This window comes from Leuresthes tenuis, unplaced genomic scaffold (genome assembly GCF_036924035.1).
Source record: "Leuresthes tenuis unplaced genomic scaffold, fLeuTen1.0.hap1 SCAF_1, whole genome shotgun sequence".
NCBI lineage: Eukaryota > Metazoa > Chordata > Actinopteri > Atheriniformes > Atherinopsidae > Leuresthes > Leuresthes tenuis.
The window spans coordinates 14,592,370-14,603,564 of NW_027325355.1; the positions used below are offsets into that span (position 1 = coordinate 14,592,370).

An 11,195-nucleotide genomic window follows, 5' to 3' on the forward strand; every position below is an offset into this window, starting at 1 on the left:
CTCTGTAACTACGGCAATCATCATCAGCATCCGCAGATACACCACGCCGACTGGGCTTTGCAGAAGGTGAAGGGCAAATTGTTGGCATGCGATGTTTCCATGGTAGCAGTCTGTGTCATCTGTGAACATCACCCTGTGAACATCAATACAAACGTTTATGTTTGTACTGGACATCATTAGAATCACCAGTATGGGTGTAATTCTTCAATTACTTTACCAAAGCATGAACATGTTTCTTGCTGACACCAGAAGATTTCAAACTGAAGAGCAGTGCTGATGCAATCTGTGCAACTAAAGTGTGCTGTTGGCATCAAGTTAAATAAAAGCATGTTTCAAAATCCGACTTGTTGTCTTTGTACAACTTTAAGTTACATATTGGATTGTACATATAAAAGCTGCTTTGGAAATGTGGTAAAATCAATATTGTTATGGACCAGAACAAATGCATTTTGAAGCAAAGGGCAGTTGATAAACAGTTTGTGAATTTAAGACTTTTGTACAGGCACAGATTCGAACACCTTTTTTTTTTTTTATTCTGACCTTTATGTAAATATTCCCTTGCAAATATATGTACACAAATAAAAAGAGGAAGAATCAAATGTTTTGACCATGAGATTAAGTATCTTGGAAACAAACTCGTGTGCTAGTCTCATACTTTTGTTTCTCATTTTTCAACAGAACTTTGCTTTGCACACGTTAGTGTCCAGTTGGAAGTACAATTTTCATTTTCATTTTATTTTGTTGATGATATCCGTCACGTTTTTTGATTCCTTTTTCCACTTTTTTTTAGCCACAATTTTCTTTTTTATATCTTTTTTATGTTGTAGTTCCTCTTCTTCAGCAGAAGATGGCAGTAGCGAGATAGCTAGCTGCTGCTGCTATCCCGTCAGTAAAATTCCCCCACAAAGAAGATTGAACATCAACATTGCAGCACTAGCAGAGGTACTGTAACATGTGCATAAACTGCGCCTCTCCTCTGCTTTTTCCTCATATTGCATATTTATGCATTACAACATCCGTTTTCTAGACTTTCCACTCAATATTCTGCACCACTAAGAGCTAGCTGCTTGCGGTGCGGCTAAGCTAACTTGAAGCTGAGGCGAGCTAAGCTATTGTGTGGGCGTGTGTAGCACTGCACAATCAGTTCACTGTGTTTTGTGTGATTGTGTTGTAAGATCGATAGCTTGCCAAATTTTTTTCCTCGCATTGTGTTTCATCGCCTCTTGTCTCTGCAGATCGTCTCCTTGCCTGACCCACTTCTAAAGCAGTGCAGCCGTAACAAGGCTGCGAAAATGGACACAAGAGCCTTGAAGAACCCGTACCCCGACTATGACGGGAACCCTGCTTCCACACAGTCGTTGTTCGACTCTCAGGGAAAGGTAATGCACGAAGAATGTGGGGGGGAGGTGTGATGCGCGTGCATATGTTTCAAAGTCCATCTCCTAATGTAGATTTATTTATTTTAATAATTTTTTTTACTTCAGATCACGCCGGGGTTTGCCCAGAGGCTCAGCAGCAAGGTCAGCGAGCTGTTAGCTGTCATGGAAAATGGGCTGATGTCTGCTGATCCAAGAGACTGCACTACTTATACGGGCTGGACAGGTGATGACAGAATTACACACTTGGTATAAATGATTGCAAAGAATATGATACCTTTATGTCAAGAGATAGGGCTGCACAAAGGGATTGTGATAATTACAGACACTCTTTTGTCTTAAAACAGTTTTTGTCTCCCACTGATCCCCACGTTCTTTGTTTTTTTTTCAGTTACATCTATATTGAATATTGACACAGTAACAATTTGACCTTTGCACTCACTTCTTTTCAGTGAGGCTGCTTGTTTTTACTGATGCGGACAAAAAAAGAGCCAAAGGTGGCCGACAAAACTGTCCTAAAAATGGAAGAAAAGAATCATCTTCCAACCGATTAATTGGCATTTTAACTGTTGAATGAAAGTGGGGATGTTTGTGAACGCCAGAGCTCGTTGCTGTTATGGAAACCAAAAAAAAAGAAGGGTAAAGGGAGTTTGTTCTCTTGAGCAGAAGCTTTCGAAAAGCTTTTCAGAGGACGAAAAGCGTTCTTCACTCTTGGAAGTGAAGGTGTTTTTGGTGTTTTTCAATCTGTTTTAGGCCATCTGACACCTCTAACTGATGGAAAAGTTGATGCTGATGCAATTTGAAATCTGGCAATTTGTCTTCAAGGTTGTTTATTGTCTGTTAAATGTAGAGAAGGATGTCCTCTTAAAATGTTCTTGCTCTCAAGTAACAATCAAAACCCAACTCGTCTGCTCTTATATTTTGTTTCTCAGTGTTTTTTTCGTCCATTCTTTTGGAAACATGTTCCCCAATTTGATTAGGTGGTAACCAAAATGTGCCGCTGTGCATCAGTGATGGTTCAACACGTTAAAGATATTTACGACTTCGTGTATGTGTTTGTCGACAGGCATAGCTTTGCTCCACCTGCACCTACACAGCGTGTTTAAAGAAGATGCCTTCCTGCAGAAAGCGCTGGAACACATCAGCCGCAGCCTCACGTGTTTGACCCGGCGCCATGACGTCACCTTCCTGTGCGGGGACGCCGGGCCGCTGGCTGTCGCCGCTGTCGTGTACTGTCGCCTGCAGAGGTTCCTCGAGGCTGACGAGTGCATTAACAGGTCAGCGCTGGTTCGTCGGTGTCGATAAATTTGTCGTTTTTCTTATTATACGATCAAATGATTCCAATCTATCGAATGCAAGTCGCCGATTCGTCTAATTCATTGGTTCGCATCCAGTTTCTTGAACTTGCAGTGGCTGAAATTGCGATTGCATTTTTGACCCAATTAATTGAGCTTTTCTACGATTTGATGTGCTTCCCCCCCCCCCCAGACTGATGCAGTATCACCCGACGGTGGTGAACGGTTCGGGTGGGCTGCCGGACGAGCTGCTTTATGGTCGGGTGGGCTACCTTTACGCCCTCGTCTTCATCAACCAGCAGCTCGGGCAAGACAGGATCCCTCTGCAGTACATCCAGCAGGCGGGTGGCAGCTCCGAGGGCTCTGCATTTGACATAAAAAAACAAGATAAATGCATAAAAAAACCAGGAAGATTATCCAAATATTGTTAATTGCTTGTCTGGATATAATCAGACATCCTCCGAGTCGTCCTGATTGGCTCGGTCTTAAACATACTGATATCTAACTGCTGGTAGTAATCTCTTTCAGATGCTCAGATCAGATGTGCGTGTGAGCTTTGATGTTTTCTCCCCCCCACCCTCAGATCAGCGAGGCCGTGCTGGCGTCAGGCGTACACCTCAGCAGGAAGTTCCGGGTCCAGAACCAGAGCCCCCTGATGTACGAGTGGTACCAAGAGCAGTACGTTGGGGCCGCCCACGGCCTGGCCGGCATCTATTATTACCTCATGCAGGTATTATCAACCCCATGATTAGTCTTCTGCTTGTATAAAAGGATCTCCTCCATCTCCACAGCAGCCTTCATTCTCAATGTCATTTGCGGGAGGAGGAGGAAGAGGTCCCATGGAGCCGAAAACCTCCCAAGGAGCCTTCTGATTGTGGGATTAAGTCTGCTGTGTATCGCTGAACACTTAACACTGAAGGGGACAGCTTATCACAGGATAAATGAGGGTGATCCATTTGCGGCGGTTGAACCATCCACAAACTTGGCAGTCTGTCAGTTTTATGGTTCCCCGAGCTAAAAATGTTCAATTTGAATTGACACGAGACAAAGAAAAGGAGCAAATCCTCATCTTTCAAGAAGCCACAGCTTGTAAATATTCCGCATTTGGCAGTTCATGTCCAGTGGGTCCTCTGTGTGTTGCCACCTGTTATCTTTTCATCCTCCACTGAACACAGTCTAATCCCTCCTCCACAGCCAGGCTTCGTCTCCGCGGAGGAGCACGTGCACAGGCTGGTGAAGCCCAGCGTCGACCACGTCTGCCGCCTCAAGTTCCCATCGGGGAACTACCCTCCCTGCATGGGCGACGATCGGGACCTGCTGGTGCACTGGTGTCACGGCTCCCCGGGGGTCATCTACATGCTCCTGCAGGCATACAAGGCAAATAAGCAAATGAGCGCTGTGTTATTTGGGGATTTGTGTTGGAAGTCCAGTGGAAAAGGTCAGCTTCGTTGATGGGGTCATACTGCCATCTTTTGGTGAAGTTTAGTCTTTTTATTTCATTCAACTCATTGTTGTAATACGGTTAGAAATGACAAGCTTGAGTTTTTTGCCTTTTTGTTTGCTTTTTTGAATAGAAAAACGACCTCGTCGTGTCTTTAATATTTCCTGCTGCCGTGCTTTTGCTCTTCGCTCCAGGCTTTTGGGATCCCTCAGTACCTGGAGGACGCTCTGCACTGCGGGGAGGTGGTGTGGCGGTGGGGTCTGCTGAAGAAGGGCTACGGGTTGTGCCACGGCGCGGCGGGTAACGCATACGCCTTCCTGGCCCTCTACCGACAAACGCAGGACCCAAAGCACCTTTACAGAGCCTGTATGGTGAGAGTCATTTCAATAATCAGACAACTGCACAGATTAACGGTGCTGCTCATCCGTCATAACCGTTCGCCAGAAACTTTGGTTGAAGAAATAATGTTTTAACCTCCGAGAGGTCGTTTCACAATCATGCTCCGAGGCTTCGTGTCTTTCCTTGGTCGCCTTCGACTTTGATGTGGGTTGCGAAAGGCGTATTTAATTTGTTCAAAGCAGGACCGCTGATGGCGCGGCTGGCCGCTCGCCAAACTTCAAATTGAAAATTATTCGGGAAACGGCGGGCGTGTGAGAGGCAGGGCCTTTTATGCTTATTGACAACAGGTTGGAAGCTGTCCGTGCGAGTCGGCGTCAAAGCCCCCCCCCCCCCCTCGGAGCGGGGCGGCGACAGGCTCAGTTTGGATGGGCTCCACGTGGCAGCGCTCCCACCTGTACTTTCATTAATATGAATCTATCCAAAGGATGGAAATTGATCCTTCTGACGTGTTGCCTTGGCTGCGTTGCATCCTACAACTGCAGCAGAGCGTCGTCGGGGTTATAATCTGATACCCCCCCCCCCCCACACACACACACACACACACACACAGACAGATGCAGGGCCTTTAACTGAGAGCAGCACAAGTTTTAAGCAGTTGCTGACATCACTCGGTGCTCAGTGTTATGAACTCTCTGTGTCTCTGTGTCCCTGCAGTTTGCAGACTGGTGTATGTACTATGGAAAGCACGGATGCCGGACACCAGACGCGCCCTTCTCTCTCTTTGAAGGTAACACAAGATAACCGCTCACTGGTTAGAACCGAGAAGCCGTAATATAACCAATCATCTTTTATCAGCAAGTGTACCACAGAAGCAGCCTTTCTATGCAGTGTTTTCCCTTAAGTGATTCAGTTTTGACCAGTTTTCCACACTTTATATCATTTATTTTTCAACATATACTGTATATATAGAATAAAATCCATTATAAACCATTAAGTTTTAACAATTTGCACAACCATGACGTACCACCCGTCTAGTATAACATTGAAGCCACTGGTCTGATGTCTTCCAAGCTTCCTTCTCGTTCCTCTGACCCGAGGTAGGGAGCAGTTCTTTATGGGTCAGGCTCATTCCTGCACATCAGAATGAGGTCTTACTTTTAAGTCGGTGGGCTAATTAGCTGCTTTTTAAAGTGACGTTACCCAAACCAGTGTGAAAGTGACCTTCGCATAAGAATATTTATGGCCCCCAAAGCTGGAAATGTTCAGTATAAAGGAGGTAAAAACCATGAAATTGAGCAAGTCTGGGGAGTTTGGAGGTCCACGTCAGGACCTGAGGCTTCATAAACAAGTTATCCAACACGTTAAAGTGCCATTTACACCAGTTGCCACCAGAATATTTTCATGAATCGGTGGTTTTAATGTTCTAGCTCACTGGTGTATAGCATCTGCCTCTCGATAACGAGAGGATTTGACACTGCAGCGGAAATCGTTCAGTTTACTTAGAGGATTTTTTTTTAAATGTGCACTCTGACCTGCTTCCCTCTGAGTAATTCATTCCCAGCGCAGCTGCAGATCAGGTTATGTGTGCTCCGTTTGTTTGCTCACACTGTTCATTAGCTTCCATGTCATAAATGTAGTTGTGTTATCTGTGATCTGCCTTCTCCCACTGACATCCGCTCAAATGATTTTCATTTTGGCCGACAATGTGTCAGAACTGCATGTATGCTATTCGGTAAGTGGTTTAGGGTTAGGGTTAGCTCTGATTAAACCATTTGCAAGGCAAGAATTTGCTCTACAAAGCAAAGAAAAGCAAAAGGATGCTTAAACACTCCTGTTAAGTTGAACCAACACTTAAAACCATGTCGAAAAAGTATGTATATTTATATAAATATATAGTATAAAGTATTTATACTGTGTGGCTTCCTGTTTGTAGGTATGGCCGGCACCATCTACTTCCTGGCGGACCTTCTGCAGCCAATGAGAGCAAAGTTTCCAGCGTTTGAGTTGTAGAAAGGGTCCAAAGGTAGTCCTCTCTCCCCCCCCACAACCCACACTGCAGACAATCTAACAACAAGAAGACTTACACTGCTCTCTGACTCACTCACGCATGCATGTGAATGTGAAGCAAATGCTCGGGGACTGTGGCTCCAGCTGCCGACGATGTGCCGCGTTTTTTTTTTTTGTCCCTGCTCCCCCTCCCCCGCAAAACATGGCGCGCTAATTGACAAGAGGATTTCTTTGTCCTATCAAAAGTATGGAGATGTCCTCTGTAGCTTCCTGGTTAATTCTTGTGTTGTTCTTTAAGATTATCGGAGTAGAAGATGGGAGTTAGTATTTGACTGTGAAAAGATGAGGTGAACATTTTGGAGTTTTTGTATATCTATGTCATGTAGAAATTTGATACAGATGCTTTTATGTTTCTCCCTCTTCCTAGAAAGAAAAAGTTCTTTGCAGTAAAGAAGAAAAAAAAAAAACCCTGCGTCATGTGACCCAGGCTCAACACCCCACCCCCCCCCCCCCCCCCCCTCCCCAAAACATTGTGTGTAAGCTTTTGCCTGTCTGAGCAATAAACTCTTCAAAGTGATTGCTCTTGTTCTGATGCCCTTTATGCAGTAGCGCGCAAAAACCACAAGGAGGCGACAGAGAGCAGTCAGCTGAATGACCGAATGACTTTCAACTCGACTTCACCAGTGGCTCATTTCACAGCCAGTTCTGTGCTAATCCGATCAAATATTACGTATTCAGTGGCTATGGGTGCTGGAAACAATACAAATGCAGGACACAAACACGTCTCTCTTACTCAGTTTTTAGGCAAAGAAAATTATATGTTTTAGCATCAATATAATGTTTAAAATCCTCTGCGTTTCCTCTGTTGGACGTTTGGCTCAGCAAACGTAGTCCAGACTCCAAATAAGGCTCACAAAACAGCCTGAAAACTGACCGGCGACACAATGCCACGCTCTTTTTTAAGCCCCCTGCTTCTTTATTACCCAAAGTCAGCTGGAGTATTGGGAGAGCTGAAGAGGAGGGTTTGCGGAGTTGGGGATGTGGTTACTGTACCAGAGACTCTTGAGAAACGGGAGCGTCGATTTTTCTGCACCCTCCCTCCGCAGCAGAGGAGAAACCAGACACCTCCAGCAGGAATGGGAGTAAAAATAGAGCTCATCTGTCCAGGGGAGCGGCCTCCCAGACACGACTGTCGCTTTGGTACATATGTCCTCCCAACACTTCTCCCTCTGATGTTGAATAGTAGGCCGATGACGAGCTACGCTCCGTGTAGCTTGGCAGCATAAACACTCCTGCTTTTCTCACTATCCAGGAATTATCTAATCATGCACGTTGCTGCCTCATGTGTGAATTCACTTTTAATTCAAGCTGCTGTGCACTGGCCTTTAGGACAAACCGTGAGGGGGTGGGGGAGTTTTTTTTAATAAAATCCTCAGTTCATGAGTTTCGTTTGTAGTTATAAAGCTTATTTATATTTATTTATTTGTAGTTATAAAGCTTCACTTACAAAGTGAATAAGTATTGAAATTTGATGGGTGATTTCGAATTTATCCTTTAAAAAAAATGCTGATGGGGATTTTGCTTTCGGTGCCGTTGAATTCCCCGCTGAGAACTGGAGGGAATTCACTTACTGGGACTGAGGGAAACTCAATATAGTGACATTTGATAGATCACATTTGAAACCATCGCAGGGATTTTTGTTCCTTCGGAGCAAAACGGCACGAGATATTACAGAAAGTCAAAGAATCGGCGGGTTGTTAGCTTTAGAGACAAGAAACCCTTGTTTTTCTTTATTGTTCAGGCAAAGTTAGTGAAACGGAAGATCCATGAACAAAGTCACATTCCCAACATGTTTGAGGCTCTGTGTAAAAATATGAATAAACACTTATGTGAAAATGAGGGTTTATTTAATTGTAATCAGTTCAAAGATAACATGTCGAGTGTCGAGCTTTTATTTAGATTTTTGAAGGATGGGTACTGATGCAGACTAACATTTCGGCGACATGTTTCAAGGAAGTTGAGATGGCGGCGGGGGGGGACAAAAAAAGACTGTACGTGTGTAATGCTTCCGAGTTGCTTGGTGGAACATGTCGTTACTGATGAAGCAAGTCACTGGGCTTATTCCTAACATCAATGAAAGATTCAGAGAATCCACAGAGGTCTCTGTCCACAGGTATGAGGCTGAGGACTGAGTGTTGGTGCATTAAATGCATTAGAAACTAGAGATTGGTGCACAGACTCGGGAATGCACAACACAGCTCATCGAGACATTTCAAATGGAAAGGTAAACCATGCCAAGCAGAGTAAAAGAATGAATTATGGTATATTTTTTTAAGGACTCTTTAGAAGTGAATTGGAGTGGGATCTTCGAGCTCGTTTTCAGCTCGCTGTTCAAATCTGAGGTATAAAGGTGGCTGAATGACGCGTACAGGCTTTGGAGCGACATATGGCACCGCCCAGGCGATGCCATTGCTTTTTCACCAAGGATCTGTTTTCAGAGAGACACACAGACCCCGTGCTGCACATATTACAACAGCACAGACTCTGTAGCAAAAGCATCCACAGGCTTACTGGTCTGTCTGCACCCACTAAGAAGCATTTGAGATTTATGAAACACAGGAGCTGCTGAATAGATTGAGATCCTTTATGGAGCGATGGAAACTGGCCTCCTTAGTCCCTAAAAGCTTTGCAGAGGGATCAGAGGAAGAGGAACACACACACACACACACTTGTCCCAACATTTTAAACACACAGATGACATCACATTTGGGAAACATTTCCACAGAGCTTTTTGAAAGGCCTGAGCTTCTTTATAAAATGGGACGACTGTGTTGAATTCAGCTGGATTTAGTGTTGAAGCGATTACTTTAGCACCATCAATGCAAAGTAATCATCAGAGAATTTTGTGGGGAACTGCCAGTCTCTAAATAAAGCTTTAGATGTGGAGTCTGCATCTCCTACAGGTGACTTTTAACAGTCATTGGAGTGAGCGTGCACAAGTCAAGAAGTCGACCTGTGTTTCTGTTTTTGATCAAAGTAATTTGCATAAATGCACCGATGCCAAACCAGAACATGACATTTCTTCTCACACGAATGATTGCTTTATCGAGAAATAGATTTTCACCAGGAAATACATCAGGGAAACTGCTCGGTACCTTTATCAGTGTGTATGTATGGAATGATAGGAGTGTCCCAAAAAAAGAACTGAAAAGGTTTGAAAATGCCCGTCCTGTTTGGGTGACAGAATTTACACCGGAGGTGTAGTCGTGTCCTCCAAATAATGGAACAAACTGTTCGTTCTGAGTCATGCAGGTGTAATATGAGCGACGATCGGACGACGATATTGCTTATGTCACGCCTCAAATGGCTTTATTACTGATATTGGTGGGTGGTTAAGGTGACATAAGTGGTAGTTTTAATAGTCTCTTTAAAAAAAAAAAAGGGAAGTTTATAAAGAGGAAACAGAGTGACCTCATTCAGACAGGATCCACACATTTAGAAACATATCTATATATATATATGTGTGTGTGTGAAGGGAAAGTAGAGTTTTGACATGATGATTCCTTTGAAAACACTGAATTCCCAACAAATTGTGCGCATGGGAGTTTTCAGCTGCATCACATCCGAAAGCAGCTGAAATATCAAATCAGTTTGATCTTAAGCAGAGACGGTAGGAGCCACAAACAAGTTCTTTAGTGCTTAAAAGAACAAAGCAAATGGAAACGAAAAAAACCAAACCAGTGATTTATTCACTCTTGGGACGTTTAATAGAAAATGTAAGAAAAATCTTTCATTTAATCTTTTATGCCTCTACTGGATTAAATAGGTCCCATGTCTTGTTGCTGTCAGCACCATGGAGAGCTCTGTTGAGGACGCAGACATTTTAAGCTTCCTCTGAATGCACATCAACCTGCCTTATACGAGTCCGGAATCACTCTCTTTCCAACCTGTCAGTCCAAGTAAGCGTCCGACAAGGTTGAGATCTGATCCAAAGCATACGGTCCACATCAAAGCAATGTTGTCCTGGAAAACGGCACTAACAACCTAGACCATGCCAACAAAATACCTCCAACTGGTTTTTCCTTTGATTTGTCACCTGTCTGCCTCTATAAAGTTGAGTTCATGTAAAAACAAAGCGAGCTGCTCGCGTGAAAGCTTTCATATTTCCCTTGTTGCTCATTTTTTGATGATATCTGGTGTGGATCTGTAGATGTGCCATAAGACAAACCCCATCCAGTATTGTTATGAAACTTACTACCCTCAAGTCATTGCCACCCAAAGTACATTTTCTCCAGACCGGCCTATGTCGAGGCAACTTTTCAAGAGCTTTTTTGCCCTGCTGTCATTTAACCATAAGAGGAGGAGCGGTCTCGCTGTTTAAAAATACCACCTCGTAAGTGATCTATCCGGGGCTCAGGAGGCCGTCTGCAGTGAGCTGCTGAGCAGCGAGGTATTCTGCCTTTTCACCCATTACCCATCTTCTGAAAGGGAAAACGTCAGATGCAAAGCAAGTTAACATACTTTGCTTCTTTGAAGAAATAAGAGCTGTTTCAAGTCTTGTGACACAGTCTTTTACAGTCTTGATGTTCCAAAAATAACCCTGTCCCCTTCTAAAGGCCTTCTCCCAGCGCTCCGAGGGCGCGCAGCTCCTCTTTCCCTAAGAAAGTTAAAGATGTTCCAATGTGTCATCTGATCCACCCTATTAGCATACGTGACATCACATGCCTGAAATAAATA

At 44.0% G+C, this 11,195-nt stretch overlaps 1 protein-coding gene across 1 annotated transcript; it reads left to right on the forward strand.

Annotated features, from left to right (window-relative positions):
* Positions 1-846: 846 nt before the first annotated feature.
* Positions 847-7,035, forward strand: lancl1 (LanC antibiotic synthetase component C-like 1 (bacterial)). The gene is made up of 10 exons (XM_072379510.1): positions 847-942; positions 1,236-1,379; positions 1,485-1,602; positions 2,443-2,653; positions 2,865-3,012; positions 3,255-3,401; positions 3,866-4,048; positions 4,307-4,483; positions 5,166-5,238; positions 6,385-7,035. Exons 2-10 carry the CDS (start codon positions 1,293-1,295, stop codon positions 6,459-6,461), a joined length of 1,221 nt encoding a protein of 406 aa, XP_072235611.1. The 5' UTR covers positions 847-942; positions 1,236-1,292; the 3' UTR covers positions 6,462-7,035.
* The last annotated feature ends 4,160 nt before the right edge of the window (positions 7,036-11,195 follow it).